Source organism: Ambystoma mexicanum, chromosome 7q (genome assembly GCF_040938575.1).
Source record: "Ambystoma mexicanum isolate Mex_15411 chromosome 7q, UKY_AmexF1_1, whole genome shotgun sequence".
In the NCBI taxonomy this organism is placed as follows: domain Eukaryota; kingdom Metazoa; phylum Chordata; class Amphibia; order Caudata; family Ambystomatidae; genus Ambystoma; species Ambystoma mexicanum.
The window spans coordinates 835,192,533-835,212,368 of record NC_090941.1 but is presented as its reverse complement, the minus strand read 5'-3'; the positions used below and the strand labels follow the sequence as shown (position 1 = coordinate 835,212,368).

General features: G+C 46.8%; 1 protein-coding gene across 4 annotated transcripts in view; it reads left to right on the top strand.

Annotated features, from left to right (window-relative positions):
* CEP57 (centrosomal protein 57) overlaps nt 1-19,836 on the top strand; it is a 1,562,635-nt gene that overhangs the window by 806,959 nt on the left and 735,840 nt on the right. For all 4 annotated transcript variants that reach the window (XM_069639189.1, XM_069639191.1, XM_069639190.1 and 1 more), the window contains one exon: nt 9,897-10,013. In XM_069639189.1, coding sequence (XP_069495290.1) covers nt 9,897-10,013 — 117 coding nt within the window. The remainder of the gene's footprint in view (nt 1-9,896; nt 10,014-19,836) is intronic.

Here is a 19,836-nt window from a genome sequence, read left to right as displayed (position 1 = left end):
GGCGTCGTTCCACCACTTAAAACTGAGGGGGCATTTAACTCACCTTTATTCACATAAGCCTGAAATCCCAGCTGTTGCTGTTTTACTGGACACTAAAAAACATTTGAATGGTGCTTTCTGTTCATTCTCTTCCAAAGATTTAGGTTGGAACCATAATTTAAGTTAATTATCTTTTTGTTGTATATGCACTCCCCAGAGTTAGCGTATGTGTTAATTGGTGCTGCCTGCCAAAATGACCATGGAACAAGGCACAAACATTCTCCAGGGCATGCAGTTATATACGCATAGGACAATTATTTCTGTGGATGCCAATGATGTGATGTGATCTTCGTTAAGAACCCGGGAGTTAATCTGATTCCAGCTATGGTGGCTATCAATGACTTTTTGAACTTGTCAGGGCTTCGGGTTAATGCATCAGTTGATAGTTTTTCCTTTACCGCTCACAGTTTGGGGTTTCAGCAACAGGAGGATAGAGTTCGATTCTTGTGCTTGGCGATTATCATAGATAGATATTTCTTCATGCCAACTGTGGTAATGCCCTAGCTAAATTGCAGCCACAGATTGTGAAATGGAAACAATTTCTTTTCCTTATTCGGCAGGATGTCTGTATTTAAAATAGTGGTGTTGACTAAATATTTTTATACGTTTTTTAAATGTGTGTGTACACCTTCCTAAATAATTGTTTTACAAACTACGGGCACATTTGGTAAACTTTTTGGGGCCTGAGAAATTTGCCAAGATTGGATACTATTTATTTGCATTGGACCATTTTCTCACTGACTGGTTGTCACCGCTGTTGAATAGACCTCCGGTAAAGGTAGTGACAGCTGTGGTCGTCGCCCGATCTGTCTTCAAGGTGCAATACGTAATGGCCTGAACTGTTGCAGGGGGAGATTAATTTAGTTGCCAATACTTGCAGGTCCTGTTCCAGCGTATCTGCTAGAGCTGGAGTTCAATGCCTCTGCTCACCCTTTCTTTCCAGTAACCAATGTTGCTGGGATTGTAATTAAGTTTGAGTGCTCCTACATTAGTATAGCATACAAGTTATACATTTGCACTTTTGGACATTTTCCAGGGATCTATTTCTTCGTTTCCAGCGCAAGCAAAAAGTGTTTTCATTATTTAATGAAATTATCAGTGCACAGGGGAACGGGGTGCGGGTTTCGCTCATGTACTAAAATGCTTACATGGAAAGCAAATGACTTTTGACTCATGACGAATCCAAAAGGTGCTCGGAGAATATCCTTGAAACCTTCATTTAGGGTGAATGAACAATGGAAGTATATCTGTAAACTAACAAAAATAATCCACCTTAAGAGTAGTGTTTATACTACTCAATAGACCAATTGCACAGATCTTACCCCATAGTGCCTACTTTGTGGGAAAGATGCTAACAAGACTATGGTAATTTATTTTAACCAATCCTGGCAGTGTTTTTGAAAGGAGGGTTGTTTGAGGGTGTTGCCAAAACACTTGAGATTGAAATTACTTTGGATCCATTGTTGGGTTTACTGTAATATACTGCAGGTATTGTGGCTCACTCTGTAAGGTTGGCTTAGATGTGTGATTAGGTTATGGACTAAAGGACCGAACCGCACCCCCCCCAACCCCCCTCTGATCCCCCTCAGTAGGAAAACGCTTGACGGCATAGCAAATGACTTTGACCAAGGGTACTCGTATGATATGATATTTATAACCCGCTTATACACAGGTGTTTCAAGGCGCAACGAGGCAAGGGAGGGAAACGGAGGGAGGACAGAGACAGCGATCCTACTTGGCCAGGTGACATTGAGATTGCGCCAGGGGAGGGGGGAAGGGGAAAAGTGCAGGGGAAAGCGGAGGGTACAGTGCAGTACATAGGATTAACAGTAAGATAAATAAAGGCAATAAATAAAAGTGCGGCCAGTTGGTGCAAGGGGAAGTGCAGAACTTCAGGTGTCAAGTGCTCGTAGGGACTGTAAGGATGCAGAACAGTCCCTGCGTGCAAGGGGGGCAGTGCAGGTGTGCAACTGGCAGGGGGGGGGGCTGGGCGCGAGATTCAGCCAGGAGATCAGTAGGGGAGAAGAGGAGAGAAAGCAGAAACAAAGAGGTCTCGCGGTGCTTCCTGAACCAGAGATGGTTCTCCTCAAGTTTCAGAGAGACAGGGAGGCTATTCCAGAGGGAGGCCCCAGCATAAGAAAGAGATCTACCACCAACTCGCTGTTTGGAGAAGCGAGTAACCCTGAGGCAGATGGAGGGGGATGAGCAAAGAACTCGAGAGGGAAGATAGGAAGAGAGAGTTGAAGGTATTGAGGTCCCAGGCCCCAGAAGGCCTTGTGGACAATGCAGAGGGTTTTGAACTTAATCCTCGCTGCCACTGGGAGCCAGTGCAGAGATTTCAGTCCTGGAGAGATGCGATCACTGGTCTTGAGGCCAAGGACAAGTCTCACACTCCTGTTTTGGATGAGTTGCAGAGGGCGGAGAGTAGAGGCAGGCAGATTTAGAAAGAGGCTGTTGCAGTAGTCCAGCCTAGAGAGAACCAGAGCTCTGGAGACAGTGAGCTTCTGGGGGAAGGAGAGGAAAGGGAGAATGCCTCTGAGGAGTTGCAGCTGCTAGTGTGACTTCTTAGGGACGTCAGAGATGTGAGGAGAGAAGGAAATTGTGGAGTCGAAGATGACTTACTGGTTTTAGGGCAGAGATCATTGGCGGTGCACCACTCCTGGATGGCGGACAGACAGAGATGAGAGAAGGAGAAGAGGAAGCGGAAGGGAGCCTGAAGATGAGTTGAGTGTCATCCTCATAGCACTGAAAATTGGTGCAGAGAGCGGCAATGGGGTGGGCAAGAAGTGCCAGGTATTGTTTGAGCAGCCAGGGAGAGAGGTTAGATGCCTGGGGAACACCTCAGATGGAGATAGAGGAAGGGAAGGATCCAGGTTGGACCTGGGAGGGTCGATCGGAGAGGAAGGAGGTCAGCCAAGCCAGGGCATGATAGGTGATACCCAGTTTATCACGGAGACGGTTGGGCAGGATGGCATGGTTGACCATATCAAAGGCAGAAGAGAGATCAAGTAAGATAAGGACACAGGGGGTGTTGGAATCGGGGTTGGAGAGCAGTTATTTACAAATGTTCAGGAGACCAGTTTCCATGCTTCTGGCAGCTCTGAAGCCAGACTGATTGAGAGAACCAACAGATTCGGTGTGAAGATTAAGCTGGGAGAGGGACAACTTTTCCAGGGTTTGCCCAGGAAAGGAGTGATGGAGATTGGACGATAGTTCGCCGGGCAGGAAGTGTCGGCAGAGGGTTTTTTAAGAAGAGGGTGCATAAGGGAGTGCTTCAGGGGGAGGGGAAGACTCCAGTGGCGAAGGAGTGGTTGCAGAAATCAGCCAGAGTAGGATGTCAATGTGGTCCTGGTGGTTTTGGAGGAACACTGGTGAACCTGTTTTGACAAGACTTTCATAGATCAGACTCACCTAGAAACCTCATCTGAGGAGAACAGGGGAAAGGCAGAGCAGGAGGGAGGAGAGGTGGCCGCCTCTATGTAGAATTCCTTCCGTTTGCCTCGAATCCCCAAGATATCTGGCTACCTTCCCATAATTTCATCATTTGCAACTGTGAGAGGGGTCAGAAATGTCAAGTGGACTCCTTTGTAAAGAGTTTTCAACGTGAGACATTTCTTAAAATAAAAAGGTTGGATAAACGCATCACTCTCCCTACTCTGAAGAGGATTTCCCTGCTTAAAAAAAACTTAAGGAAACGCTATAACAAAAGGATATCTGTCCCTCACATTTGTACATAACATGAAGCAATAAGGAAATTTGTGGCAATTCAAACGATATATAATATTTAATCAGTCACAATATGATCACTGTCTCTTCTCATAACCTGGGTGTATTCCCCTTCCCCAGGTCTGAGCAAGGTTTTGTTCCACAGTTCAAAATAAATCAAGAAATCCTAGTTTTCTGCAAAGTTCCAACACAGTTCTTGGGAACCTAAACTTGATAACAAATGTTCAGTTTCTTCAAGAATGTACCAAATGAAATGGTATATTCCAACTCATCCTGGAGTAAGAACTCGTTTCACATTCATCTTCTCCAAGTAAACTACTGCTGTTTTTGTCAGGATGATTTGCACCAATAGAAATAGGATGTTCCAACTCCTCCTGTATTAAGAAATAGATATAGATTTACCTCCACAGCAGGTTTAATGAGTTGGCTTTGTTAGAACCACAGTTCAGCACTTTCATCGACTACTACCTGGTGTACAATGCCAGGCCTTCTACATCAGCAACTTGCCATACGGGTCTACCCGCCTGCACGTTTAACACTTCACAAACGAACAACGTGTGCTTCAATGGTAACTTCCAACTTAGAACAACAATAACATTACAAGGTTTTGTTTGCATCAAATTTCAAATCACTTTCGGGGAAACAATGAATCACATTAGTGCTCTTTATGACTCTTTGGCAGTTATGCTCCTTTGCCTTTGGATAATCTTCTCCAGAAGGGCAGCCTGTCTACCACCTTCTCTCCTCTCTACACCAACAACCAAATAATGACCAGGATATGGTTTTACACTCTTCTTGTGTTGGCTTTGGCAATGTACGTTTATCTCAGCTGATCTATGTTTCACCACGTATGAACAACAAGTCTTATAACATTTAGTGTTACCAATTTTCCCCTCTTGCCTGGAGCAATATTTGTTGTGTTGGTATTGCTGAGATTTGAAATACACTTAGCTTGGGTATTGCTTGTAAGCTTTTATTTGTACTAAAGCTTCCCCACAGGGTTTTTGGGCCTTCCATCAACTCGCACGCTTGCTGTCATAGTCACTTAGTTTCAATAAGTATAATTCTCATGGTTTTTGAAGTTCTCCATAGTCACTTGTAAGCTGTGAACTCACCGGGTAAGTCACTTGCTCCTGTTCGGCTTGGTGTTCGTTCGCAGGTCTTTGGGTGTTGTGGCCCCTCACAGCCAGGCGAGCAGCCTCCTCTGGTATGCCTCTGCCCACGCCACTTGAAATTGGAGCTTCCCCTGCTCCAGTGAGGCTCAGGTGCAACCCAGCCACCTGAAGCCTTAAAAAGAGGGCACACGTGCCTCGCTGCTTCTGATTCCCGCTGCGCAAAGTTTGCACAATGAAATTTCATTGTGCAAGCGTCCTTTTCTCACACGTTCCGCTGCACAACCTCTGCAACAGGGAAAACGGGAGGCAAAGACCCTCTCAGGCTCCGCCATGGTTTCTGACATTACAATGTCCCAGTGCCTTCTCTCGCCTCCAGCTTCGCTTTCCTCGGCATACATGGCCCGCAAAGCTTTCTCCTCTCCTGCTGCTGCTCCTGTTGTTCCACGGCCTGCTCCTAAGGGAGCTTTTTAAGCCTCGCAGTCTCCCTCAGGTGTTGGGTCATCTACATTAATTAGCTGACCGCTCCTACACCAGTATTCCTCTACATCCTTCTTCCTTGTCCCAGTACTGAGGACATTTTGGGACTTGAAGTCCCATTTAACTAAGTTGGGTTTTATAACCTTTTTTACTTTGTTGATTTTATCTCCACTCTCTACAGCATTTGTTAAAATATTATCACACCAATTGTTTGTCAGTCTTGTTTGGAAAGAGGAATAAGGCTTTTTGGACTCTTTGCAGTTATTATTCATAAATTTCATTCCATTTCCCCCTTTTGAGCTAGGGATGTTTCTAGCTCTATGGGTTTTAGAAGTGATTTTATTCCTCTTTATACCACAGGAGTTCTGGCTGATTTCACTAACATTAATATGTTTCATATGTGGAACAGCTAGGTTATTGTGACAACAAGCAATTGTATACTTTGGCATTTGTGACATGACTTCCTTAGAGGAAGGCACATATCATGTCTCACCCTATGGATTCCTCTCACTTCCCGGAGCCTTTTCTCCTCCCAGGTGATCCTCCCGTATAACACCACCACCACCAAGGTCAGGATCATTAAGCGTCTGCCTTTCCCTGGTCACCTGGGAGGAGACTTTAGGCAGGGATTCGGTGAGGGATGCATAGAATTCATCACACAAGACTGTGTAAACCTCCTAAAATTGTAATCTATTTGTTTTGTATGTTCTAGTGTGTGTTGGCCCATAAGCGCTAGGTGGAACCAAACTATATGTATGTTCTATGTTTAGTTTTGCTACGTTCGCTTACGAAATGTGATCTCTATTGTGGTGTTGTACTCCTGTTGTGTTGTTGTACTCCTGTTTATTTTAGTTTTTGAACAACACAGAATACGAAAAAGCCTATATTAGTCAAAATAGGTGGCCTACTGCATACAATATTAAGTGAACCTAATACTACCTTACTTATACTCCCTCGAGCCAGCTGTCAAGCTTCTACAGTAGCCACAGTGCTCTAAGACTACGCCCAAGTGTGCAATGCTACAATCATTTGGAAGTATGTTGGGTGGAGGCTTCACCAGTCAGGTGGGATTACTGGCAAGGGTGTGGGTTAGGCTGGTGCATGGAGGAAGTTTAAAGATGTAGTTGAGAAAGAAGCACAATATCCCTGTGGTGAGAGTTTGATTTGTTTTCTTTGGTTGGCCTCTTAGAAAAGCAAGTAAAGTAGGTGTTTTGAATGTACAATGCAGCACCACAAGCATAGGTTGTAACCATCATTGGTAAGGAAAGACCCACAGGGTAGAACAGTTGTAAAGGCAATGTTTCTTCCAAACACTATTGGTGTCTTCTATTAAGTTAAGAATAATGACGTGGAATATCAGGAGAATTGGGTGACAAGAAATGTAGGCATATCTGTTACACCCAATGGCATGATGTGAACATGTTAATGGTAAAAAGGCACATATTTTCGCAGACGCTCACCTCCTAGCAGCGCACGGCTGGGGTTTGCCTCTCATGGCATGGGTGTGGCCATTTATGTTTTCAATTTCCACCATCCCCTTCCTTCCCGACACCATACCACAGAGTTCTCGTGCTTTGTACTAAACACTGCTATGTTTTATCCGATGCACAGCGCACAGCGTCACTCTCCCCAAGGATTCCTTACTCTAAAGCATGATACTTCGCAGGCCTGATGTCCTCTCTTTAGACTGTCCTCTGTGGCGTTCGGACCTCCTGTGGAGCTCCCTAACACCTGACAGCTGATACTTTCTGGAGACATGCACCGCGTCCACCACTTCTCTCTTGCCTCTGTGATAAATCCGATGGTGTTGTCACTCCTTTTCCAGCGGTGACCTCTCCCCATGTGGCCATGGGACGGCAGCCATTACCTGATCCTGACACTGGGGGTGGCTATATATGGGAGTATCACATGGGTGGAGGCAGCCCTCAGGGGGAGCGAAACATCATCATCAGACAAGACATGGTATCCCCTTTTTCTTTTGAGCATGTTCCCTCCATTCCCCATGGCATATTGTCAGAACTCCCACATCCACCTATGGAGGCTACTGAGAATACTTTCCCATCCTCTGTATACAAGTCATCAAGAACTGACTTTCCTTTTCCTGAGTACAAAAGTACTGTAACGAGGAAGCTGAGCCAAGGAATGGCAATCAATGGAGGCCAGAAGCACAAACTGTGCTCTAGTTGTTGCAAGCACATACCGGATGCCGGGACATTTAAACTGCTGAACCGACTGGCAGAGAGACGAAGGGGCTCTGGGACTTAGGGTAAGGTGGTGGCCAATAATGTGGGAGGAAACAGCTTCCAGTGAGGGGCTGAAAACAACATGAAGGGACACAAAAACGAAAAGCAACAATCAATATTTGCCAGGCGAGTAAACCCAAACCACGGCGTGAAAAGCAAGAAGAGGCAGGCAATGGGGAACATTGCTTGTAATTATTAACGGTACGCTTTCTCGTTCCAGTGTTCTGGGAAGTACTTGGCAGGTTAGTGAACCAAGTACAGTTGGCTGACAAATGAAACAAACACATAGACCTTGCCAGGGGAGTACAATAAGGCTGTGAGTTCAAGTAAAGCCTGTAAAAGGAGCGCAGTTTATAATAAGAGCCAATGCACGTGATACGTTCACACAGATCTTGGCAGGAGAGTAAACCAAGACGCTGAATCAACCACAAATTGGACCAAGAGGAAACCCATTATTTAGAAGCACAGAGTGTCATGGGAAAATGGAACAACCCGTGTGTGATAAGGAAACTCCAGGAGACGGACGGATGCTGAAACAATATTTATTCTAATGGGGAAAGGGTCCTTAGCATAAACAAAGAAAATAGTTCTCTGGTTTCCTTCACCAGTGTTTGGCCCTTTCAGAGTAGATTGAGGCAGTCCCCAACCTTGTCCTATATTGTGGTGTCCGGATAGGCCCACCACTCCGGTCTTCGTTCCTTGTCCTCTTCTCTTTCCTGTAAAAAGAGAGACTCCCGTCAGTTTCTTTTGGCGCGCTTTTATAGGCTTCCTTAGTTTCAAGCCCCCACCAATCGCCATCAGCCCTGTCTGGCTTATATCCCATTGGCCGCTGAGGTATTGTCCCGCCTCCCTTAAAGGCTGCCGTGCCAGCGTGATCCAATCCTTGCTTCCGGAGTCCTGGGGAACGTTTGAGGCGATCACGTAATCGTGATCGGGATTGTGTCGGATATGGGCCGGCTCTGGGCGCCTTCCAGCCACGACCCACTCCGGGGCCGCCGCGGGGCACGCCACGCTGAAGGGCCGTCGCCCCCCCACGCCGCCATGGAGTGCCGGCGCCTTCGTCCCCCCCACCCTCTTCGTGATCAGCTGTCCTAACAGGTGAGTGCAGCGGTGATACGCAGCGGCTCGCCTTCCTTCACGCTCGGCACCTTTGACAGCCGAGCAAGAAGGGGCCGGCCCGCTGCCTCGGCTCTCAGGGCCCCCGACCACAGGTTTGCCCATCACCCCCTGCGAGCTCAGAGGCGCATCCCCACACCCTGTTTATGCTGTTTGGAACTATTCGTTTGGAACTGAGTGTGAGGGTCAGATTAGGTTTTGGACACAGGAAAAAAGAACTTTATTTTGGACATTCTGAAATTGACATCTGTTCGTTTTGCTGAGGCAGGGAAACCACTTTTAGGATTAGGGAAAGTTAGGAATTTCTCCCAATCACCCATTCTTTGACTTCAATAAAAAAAAAACTACCAAGTATACCAATACTCCTGTGTCTGTCTCTTCCACACCATTACAAAGGTAATATTAAATAGAAATGTAGGGGCTTCTCTGTTGATGATTAATAACGCCCCATGTTGTGTTATGTTAGACTAACTTATAGAGCACACTTACACCAGTAGGCAACATGGGTCTGCAGACAGCGTCACCCAGAGGCAAAGATGCAAAGACGTGGCAGGGAGCTGTTACAGATGAGCAAACACATAAAAGTGGTCTTAAGCCCCACCCCTTTCACATACGCTTCTCCACTAACGTTGGGCAATGGTGGCCCACTGCAATCAGGCTCAATCTTTAAGTTTGTATTAGGGATCCACAGCTCTTTGGTTATGCTGGTTTGCTGGGTGCGAAGGGGGACACTCCATGGCCATTTCATAGGTAAGTTGACTGACTTAGTGTAATTTGTCTGATGCAGAGAAATTGCTGGATTGTGCCAAAGCTTGCTCTGCGCATCTGCTGAGGTTGGTGTTATGTTCCTGGGTCAGGGAGGAGTTATGCAGCTTGCTTGATCCGCTGGTTCTCTGAACAGGTTGCTCTGAGGTACATCCATTCCCTCTCCTCGCTGGATCCCTCCAGGCCAGACTTAGCTCATTCTTTCACAGCGTCTGCTTATAGGAAAATTACAAATTATTTGTTTTCCAAAACATAATATTGCAAACATCCACAATAGTCTATTCGCATATGAAGCAAACCTCAAACTATTTTATTGCTTAAAATGGCTTAGCATTTTTGATTGTGAATGAGAACGATAATTTGGTTTTATCTGTGTTATGGATTGTTAATTTCCTAATTTGCCTTTTCTTAACAGCTAACAATACAAGGAAATAAACATTTAGAAACACATCATCTTGAACTGAAACTTAAGAAATTGGATAAGCTTGAAAATGAATACACAAACTTGACCACAATGCAAGCCGTAGCAGAGGTGAGTATGTGTGCAATTAATGTTCTTCAAGCCTTGACATTTTACAGTGGCCATGTCCTCTTTTGCCTTATATTTGTTGATCTGATGACTCACCTTCAGCTTCCTTTAGGAAAACTAGACCTTTCCAAGAGAAGAGATGGCAGCATTTAAATATGATGGCCTCTTTAAGACGCACATCCCTCTCACTCTACCCGCACATAAACTGGGAATATAAGGCAGGAAAAATGTTTAAGGTGAATTTAGCAGATCGTAATATTTGTAGAGAATTTAACATTCACACTGTCACCTCACCCATAAGAACCTTTTAATAGAACAAGGCCTTCTGCCATCCTAAAATAGAGCTATACATGGACAATTGAATTTGATCAAAATTATATGTAAAACATAAATATGTGCAAAGGTACTCTCCATACCCCTTCATTTGGGCACGTTGTCTCTGTGACCCTTGTAGCGAATCCAATGGCATCATTACTCCCTTTGCAGCAGTGACATTCCCCCATATGGCCAGGGGACAGCAGCCACAACCTGATCCTGACCCCAGGTGCGGCTATATGAGGAAGCATCACTTGAGGGGAGACAACCTCCAGGAGGGAGTTGTGGTGTCTAAGGGTGAGACCTCTTATCCCCCTTTCCCGTTACAGGATGAATCTCCCTTACACAACATTTTAATGGCCTATTGTGGTTCCTTCCCTGCTTCCCCAAAGGAGAGTGCTGAATTTCTCTCAATGAAATATCGAGAACAATTCTCAAAGATTGACTTGCCCTCAGAATATGATAAAATCATTCCTCCAATGTTTATATGCAAGTTAGTTACAAGGAATTACTATTCCCAGAAACACCTTAACACTGCGACGAGGAAGAGGAATGCAGAGCAGAGGAAGCCTGAGCACAGACAACACTCTAGTTGTGAGCATACACCTGTGCCCGGGACGTTTAAAACAAAATCACCAGAAGAAATGCCAGACTACTGGTCGGAGTGAACTGCAGCTCTTCGTGTGGCCGAAGAACTGAAAGCAGCACATTGGAGCCAACCGGCTCATGCAGTGAGCAGTATAGGACGCCGTGACGAAAATTCCATGCAGGAACACCAGAAGCAAGTACAGTGCTCTTGGGCGTCCACCAGTGGAAAACACAAGAAGCTTACTGCAGAGCCGCAATGAAAAGTGGCCCAGCCGGAAACCACTGGAAGCAGGGAAGCTGAAAGCAAAGCAGCGCGAAGGAGAGAGAATCCAATGGCTGTTGTCGACGGGCTGCAAACAGACTAGGAAAAGCCACAAAGACAAAGGGAGCAGCGGGGCGTATTGCAAACATGCCATATGTTAAACATTTAACTTTCCAAATCGGATAAAGAGAGAAAATCGTTTCTTAATTATGAAGTAAGAAGTAAAAAACATGTTTACCTCAGAAGGGAATCTTTAGCGGACAATGTAAATTAGCCCACAATGCTGAGGTGGTGAATGATTGGTAGTCTGAGCAAAACACTGAGGCAATATACTATAGATTAAAGGAATTAGCCAAAAGGGTTAATGTGGTAAACTATCAAAGATGGAGTTGCAGAGATATAATATTGTAGACCTTTTGGAACAGATACATGGAATCACAACAATCTTGCAGCGTGACACTCCCCAAATCAGTGGGAGGACATATTTCAATTGCCAATACTGTATTGCTTTCAAGCTACTTTATATACTTGCAAACCTGCCATGCCCACCCACTAATGCAATATTTAAAAGGTGCATGCAGTTGCTGAATAGATTGACATGGTGGGGCCTCGGATGTATCCATTAGAACATATGAAAATTATGTTTTGGGATTCTGGATGTATAGGCCTTTTACTTGGCTTTAATTCAAATTTGCTTGTGCACTGATCAAATGCTAAGAATACTCACCCGTTTGTCAGAATGAAGAAAGCTTGGTGTCCTACTTTTAATTCAGCAATATACATCACTTTATTGAATCTATGGGCGATTAGAAACTGTTATTCGGCAGTAATGAGTATCATTAAATCCTGGGTGCGTTCTATGCGTTACATGAAATGGGAGTGTCTTACTGCCCATTCATTGACCTAAAAGGCTGTCATGTACCCTTATAGTCGGTATGCAGCCTTGGGAGGAACTGCAAGAACCAAACAGGATGAAGGTAGTTTTCTTCTTGCATGGGAAGACCACAGTGAGCGGGCTCAGGGTATGGCAATGTTTAGATAAGCTCAACTAAGTGCGACAAGACCAATCATCTTGCTTTAAGAGGCATCTGTAACCTCTCGCAGCCGAGTGAGGGAGGCCTGCCATGGAGAAAGCCAGAGCAGTCCCACCCCTGAGGTGGATGGTGGCAGTAGAAAGTGCCCCAATTCCTGTACCCCACCCCTTTTTACCAAAAAGTGTGTGTAGACCACTGCTAACTCATGCCGTGCCCCTGCAAGCTGTTTTCCAGTCTTCTCTTAAATCTTTTAAAACATCACAACTGGGGATTAAAACCATCAGGACATACGTCCTAGGAGGAGAGCAGAAAAAAGCATTCACACAGAATTGTGACTGCCCCCATAGAATGAGAACAAGACCTGAAGAGACAAAGATACTACAGTTCTAACGCTGCACACCCATAAACCGCAATAGGAAGAGAGATGCTGCATCCATATGTAGCAACGCCACAGACATCCCAAACAAGAGTTACTTGCTCCACAACCCAAATGTCCCCTAGACCACCAGGAACAAAAAGGCAAGAACGATCCATCCTCTCCAAACGGACTTACCAGGAGACCCTGTGAAACTAGTTCTAAGAACACAAACATAGACATTGGCCTTCCAGTGCTGCCATTTTTGGTATGAAGTATGAAAAACCTGCGAGTATTGTCACTGATAGACCTTAGGGATCCTTTGTTCCGGTGGCCAGGGAAGGGCCGTCACCCTTGGATACCAAACCTTGGGACGGACGAGCGAGGGTGGATCACCTGGGCTGGGGATTATTTTGGGACTGCAGAAGGAATGCCCTCAGAAGAGATAGGGTATCCCCCCCTTTCCGATACTCCCCTACCCAACACCTCCTCAGTCATTATGGGATACTATCAATCAAATCCCACCAAACCCAGTATACCATTTCCAAGATGGCCGCCGACACTAGGTAGATGTGTCGATGGCAGCTCCCGAGCCCAGGCCAAACACAAGGCGGTTCCACTACCCTAAGAGTGCAGGTGGAATGCCTATGAAGTAGAGCGGACCCCCAGGAGAGGACCGAGAAGCCTGGGACCAGGGCAAAATTCAGGTGTCGGGCAATGCCAGGCAGAAGGAGGTGAAGGTGCTGCAGCCGCGAGATCCAGCGCGGCCAGGAAGGGGAGTACACAACCCGGCACAGTCAGGGGAGGAGAGCTGTGGCCATGAGGTTTGGCTTGGCAAGGAAGCAGAGGTCTCGATACGGCGATGACAGGAGGGACCGCAGGGGAAGCAGTGAGGCGCTTACTGGCCGCGTACCCCACATTGGAGGATGGCGGAGAAGGTCCCATGGGAAGAGCTGCGGAGGAAGGAGTGCATCTAACCCGGAAACCACGCAAGACCGGCCTGTCACTGAGGGGCAGTGGAGCTGTACTGGAGGAGCGGCGACAAGCGGAAGGAAGACGGGCCCCCAGACGAATGTTAACAGTGAGTCAGGGATGGGGGGTAGTTTCCCACTCTGTCCAAGGGACCACCGCGTAGAGTAGTGCCCTGGAAAAGGGGCATGCACAGCACTTCGAAGCCCCAGACCCGATCGCCACACGCTCCATACACAGGGGAACGTTGCACAGGAGGCGGCGAGGAGAGAGCCCAGGGAACCGGGACCGGTACAGGCTCGGGACACATCAGCAGAGGCCTTTGTACACCGGGACTGGGGGCAGCCCATAGCCACCATGGTAAAGGCACAGAGCCCCGAAGAAGGGGGGGAATATACCAGTGCCACCGGTCCACCCCCCAAGCATTAGAGAACTCTGCTAGGGCAAGGAAAGGTGGGCACAAGGATCCGAGAAAGAATTGGGACAGTGTGAGGCCGGAAGAGGCCACACAGGCCCTCAGGGACCGGGGCAAGCCAGTGGACATTACTCTCAAGGTGTGAACACCAAGGCCTATAACAATAAACAGCACAGGGACGGGGCGAAAGACAGGGATCAATGTAAAAGAGGGGGTGAAAGCCCTCACACCCTAAAACAGCACTAATTGTCAACGAGGCCTACAGCCTAATCTAAAACACAGGAAAGAAGGTGCTGGGCCCAGGGGCATAAATGACTTCCAAAGCAAAGGGCAGAGTTACGAAAGTGTCCCCCACCACGAGGACACACGGGCACCCTCCCAACAATGTGGCCAGCCCTCGAAGCAAGAGACTTGGGAAAGAACAACCCGGACCGCTTGACGGAGCGCAAGGACCCTGCAGCAGGAGAGCTATCGGCACCGATATCTTGACAAGACTTCATGGAGAAATGCTGTCCCTCCAGGTGACCTTGGCCAAAACTTTTCAAGAACAATTTCAGCTAATGCGTTCCAACCTCAACTCAGCGCTGGTGGAAATGAGGCAGGATGTGGGCCAGCTAGGGGAAAGGAAGGACTTACTTGAAAGAGGCCTGCAGGCGGTGGACAAAGAGGCCACAGCAAATAGTGAGTCCATAGAATGCCTAAACGTAGCAACGCAGAACCTGGAGTTGGAAATGGAGGATATGGAAAACGGGTCACAGAGAATTAGCATTAGAATAAAACTACTGCTGGAGTCCGTACAGGATAGAAAACTAAAGGAGGCGACACAGAGGATCTTGGCAGACCTTCTGGGGGGGGATTAGACCCAGAGACAATTGAGCTGTATCGGATTCATAGGATGGGCGGACAAAATAAGGGTCCTAATGCGAGACCCTGAGACGTCCTGGCAGCATTCAAAAGGTATGGCCAAAAAGAAGCGATCTTGAGAGCTGCTAGGCTACAGGAGCCGGTGCTATATAAGGTCCATCAGATTTCACTAGTCAAGGAGTTGAAGAAGAGGAGTCTGGTACTGGACCTTTGCCCATTGCGCTGGTGTTCAGGTGGGAAGGGGTACAAAAGCGAGTATTCTCCCCTAGGGAGGCAGCAGACATATTGTACCTGAATTTGGAACAGTCAGCTTGGAGAGGGGCCCTCCCCACCAGAGAACAGAACGAGGCCTAGACCGTGGGAGTGGACAACGGCGTGGGGAAAGGCGCAGAAGGAGAGCGACACGAAGAGGCCACTGCTTGAAAGTGGAAGAGCGGGGTAAAGTTGGAGGGGGAAATGAGGGATAGCGGAGGCGATGATGAGCCCACGAGCACCAGCAGTAATGCGGGTGGTGGACAAACAGGTTTGATTAAGGACATAGGGACTCGGGGAGTTCAAGCATGTTGGAACCAGTAAGGGCGGACAAGCCCAGGGGTGGGAGGGAGGGAGGGCGGAGGGGAGGGGTAGGAGGAGTGGGGTTCATCCTGAAGTTGGGGTCTGGGATGGGGGGAAGAGAAGTGGCAGGAGGGAGGGGGGAGGCGGAAGCAGAAGGGCAGCGGGGGGAGACGAAGGGAGTGGGGGAGACAGTAACCGTACAACAAAGGGGCATGACTCGGAGGTGACAACACGATTACCGGAAACGGCCCAATGAGAAGCAACACCAGCCAGACGATATTGAAGGCACTTGTTCTGTTTTTCACCAGAGTGGGTTTTCCGGCAGGAATTCTGGCAGACCAGTGGAGCCGCTTCATGTCAAGGGCGATGAATATGATGGGGGAATTGTTAATGATCCGAACTCTGCAAAAATCCTTCTTAAATTCCACAGACTGATGAGTTTGGGGAACGTTTCAATAAGAAACTCAAGCAGATCCTAAGAAAATGTGTCTCAGGCTGAATGGTACATGTATGATCTGATGCACTGGGCCATGTTTGCTTTGAGGAAGACACTACAGGCCTCCACTGGGTTCTTCCCCTTCCAACTGGTATGTGGACGGCACCCCAGAGACGTCCTAGATATTCTCCAAGAGGAGCGGGTGGGACCCAGCAGTGCACCAGCCAGTGGCTATCCCATGATCCAAAACACCTGAGAATACATGGACAAGGTACGAGACTTGATGAAAACACATCTAGGAGAAGCTCAAGCCCGGCAGGAGTGAGCCTTTAACAAAAGGGCACGAGTATGCACTTTTCAAGTGAGAGACCAACTCATGGTCCTGTTATCAACCACTCAAAAAAATGGTTGGGAAGATGCACAGACCCTAAATCGTCACCAAGGAGGCCTCTTCACTAATATACACAGTACAGTATCACATCAACAAACTAAAGACCTGGAGAGAGAACAGTAATCCACAGTTACTGCTTCTACAGGCCAACATCATCAAGAAGGAACCCTTGACGACAGAGATAAGGGGCATAGCAACCCCCCCCCCCCCAACAACCTCCCTGGTTTAACCATGAATGAGCACAGCAACAAGAGTTGGCCCAGTGGATTGGAAGTTCTACAGATGTGTTTTCAGCAAAGCCTGGAAAGGGTCCAGGGGTTACTCCACAAGATGCATACACCTCTGGGAAGACTGATCGGTCTAAAGCCCTACAGGCTACCAGGGGCCTGAAGACAAATAATAAAAGAAGTACTGAAAAAAATGAAGGACTTCAGAGTTATTGAGAAGTTACATAGTGAATAGTCATATCCAACTGTCCTTGTGCCCAAACCAAACCATCCATGGTGGTTCTGTATAGACTTCTGTCGGTTGAATGAGATCTCATGGTTTCATGCCTATACTATGCTGAGGATTAATGTGTTGGAGGAGAGACTAGAATCAGCTAAATTGAATCTTGACCCTCAACCTGACAAAGGTTACTAGCAGGTCCCCTTGGATGAGGAGGCCAAGGCCAAAATTGCCTACTGTACCCCCGAGGGCTTGCTTCAGTTCACCATCCTACCCTTTGGACTCCATGGAGCCCCAGCCACCTGCCAGAGGCTAATAGACCAGGTCCTTGCACCCTGCTGAGAATTCGTTGGAGCCTATTTGGATAATATTGTGCACAATACCCCCCCTCTCCTAGTTAAGATGGAAGTAACATCTATGACACTTAATCATACTGTTAAACCAATTAAGAAAAGTACACCTAACTGCCAAGCCCGCGAAGTGTCATCTTATAGACAAGGTAGTGTTAGGAGTATTTGTGTTGCAAATGGTACTGAGTGAATAGAGTTTGTTTGAGTAGTGGAGGCAGGTGTAGTGTTTGAGGGAGGAGTAGTGGTTTGGAGGGCCGAGCAGTAGTACGGTAGGAGGAGCAGTAGTACTTGGGGAATAGTAGTAGTGTGGAGAAGGGAGAACCACCGAGAAGGGGTTAGTAGTCGAAGGAGGACAGGAGTACTAATATCAAAGGGTGGAGGCAAAAGCTAGGAGGAGTGAGAACTTAGAAGGGTTGATGGGAGGAGTGAACAAAAAGAAAGAGTAGTTGAGGCGAGAGTGTGCATGTTAGATGAAGCCTAAAACTAGAGTATTTGTAAGGCACCATTTGAATTCGCATTAGATCACAAACACCTAGATAGAGTAGGGACAGTTAGGAAGTTCCTGAGGGAGTTTAGATAGCCGGCATTTACATCATCACTAGCACAAGCCAGATATCAGCAGTAGGGTGTCAACATTCAAAAGCATTGGCCAGAGCTTAGCCCCCTAGCCCACTTGCCCAGGGCCTTTGGCTGTGCCCACTGTATATTTTAAAACACTACCAGGCCGCTAACCATGGCCACGGCCTTCAGCCATGCTCACTGTACAGGTTTCCCCAATATGTTTCTTTTAGACCCACTAGGACTAGGCCAGTATATATTACAACAGTGCCAGGCCACTAGAAATGGCCTTTCGGCTGTGTCCATTGTACACATTCCCCAATATGTTTCTGTTGGGCCAACTAGGTGGCCACGGTCGTACTATACGTGTCTAGTGGGTCCAAAAGAAACATTTGGGGAATATGTACAGTGGACACGGGTGAAGGCTAAGGCCATGTCTTGTAGCCCAGTAGTGTTTTAAAATATACAGTGTGCCAAAGGCCGTTCTCACTGGCCAGGGCCAAAGGCTCTTGCTAGTGGGCCTGAAAGACATGTATAGTGGGTCCAAAAGAAACCTATTTGGAGTACACGTACAGTGGACATGGCCAAAGTATATGGCTAGTGGTCCATAAAATACTATGGTATAACAAAACCCTTGAAATTCACTGAAAAAACGTTAGTTAAGGTGCAGTTAGGCGGGAAAATTTAACGCAACAAAACCATTTGAAATTTAGCATGTGTGGGAAGTCGTGACCAACTTAATTCGGCGTGTTCCTGTTGTTAAGCTCATGAGCACATACATAAGACAAGCGATTCGCAATGACATACCAAATGGTATTATGGGGGACATAGCATTATGCGGAACATCAACTGTAAGCTTGACCGAGTTAAGCTGGTCATGACTTCCCACATCCGCTGAATTTCAAGGGTTTTGTCGCGATAAGTCTGCTCAACTTAACTGCACTTTAACTAAAGTTTGTTCAGTGTGTGTGTGTGTATATATATAATCACAGAGAAAGTTAGTTGTAGGGTTTCAGTGAACAGAAAGAAGTGGCCCAGATATGCGATACCATCAATTACATTGGTGATGTCCTCTTTGATATCCTGGGTGTTAATCTTAGCAGTGCACGGTGGTGGCGCCAATTATGGTCGTTTAGCTTACCATAACTGGCGAATTTCTAGGTTTTTTGGTTTTACTTGTAACCATAACGTCCCTTTAACAACGTTTTTTTTCAGTGAATTTCATGTGTTTTTACCAGTGCACGCTCCTACTACTTAGAAATATACTTACCCCAGTAGAGCAACATTTTGGTCCAATTTGCAACGTATCACCCTAACACTATACCATTTCCCACCTTATAGCATAATTTATAACACTTCTATATACTTTAGCAACTTTTTCCACTGTTTTAGCATCTGTTGATGTCTGCAAACATCTGACGTCATCGCAGACTTTTTCAAACAGCATCACGTGACCTTGCATGTGGCATGTGTCCACGAATGCGTCCACACTTCTTGAGCGGGTCTGTGCACCGCGGACAGTTCTGAACAGCCTTTTCTGCTGATCTAGGAACCTTAAACTCAAAATGTACCCTTGCACAGCTCATACACCTATTCTTACTCATTATCCATTAACAATCTAGCACATACTTGGAAGAATGTTAGCAAAACTGCTATTTATCTTAAAAGTGGCATCAGCTATTGCCATCCCTCTTCCCGAAGAACCACCACCAGCAGGAGCACCTACACAACACAAAAAACACAGTACATCCAAAGACAATGAAGAGGACCAAGAAGGTGAGATAGAGTAAGTGCCTAACTGTAACACCTAGAGAGAATCATGGGTGTGGCATTTCTTTAGCACTGTTGAGATTGTACCAAAGGCTAAAGCTACCAAAGTGAAATGCACTGAGTAGTCGCGGACTACCTGGACGGTACTCCTACGGGACCACCTCCATGCGCCGCCACACCAAATCCAACCACTGCAATGCTCTCAAAAAGGTTGTTCCTTTCTAAGCAAGTAGTAGGCTGTCTTCCTCCACCTCATCTTCCTCAACCAATACTGTAACCACAAAGCCTACTTCTATGGGACACAAAATCCCACCAGCTACCTTGCAAGTGATAAAAGAGGCTGTTGATCCATATCTTTCGAAGACAACAGTACTCTGTATATACTGCAACACACCACTCTGCAGGGGCGAGCAATTTCAAAGTGCTTTGGAAGCTGTAATCAAGGAGCATGAGAAACACTGCCCCCTATCTTAGATGTAACGCACTCGCATCATCTTCCCCTGTCCACCTGCACCTG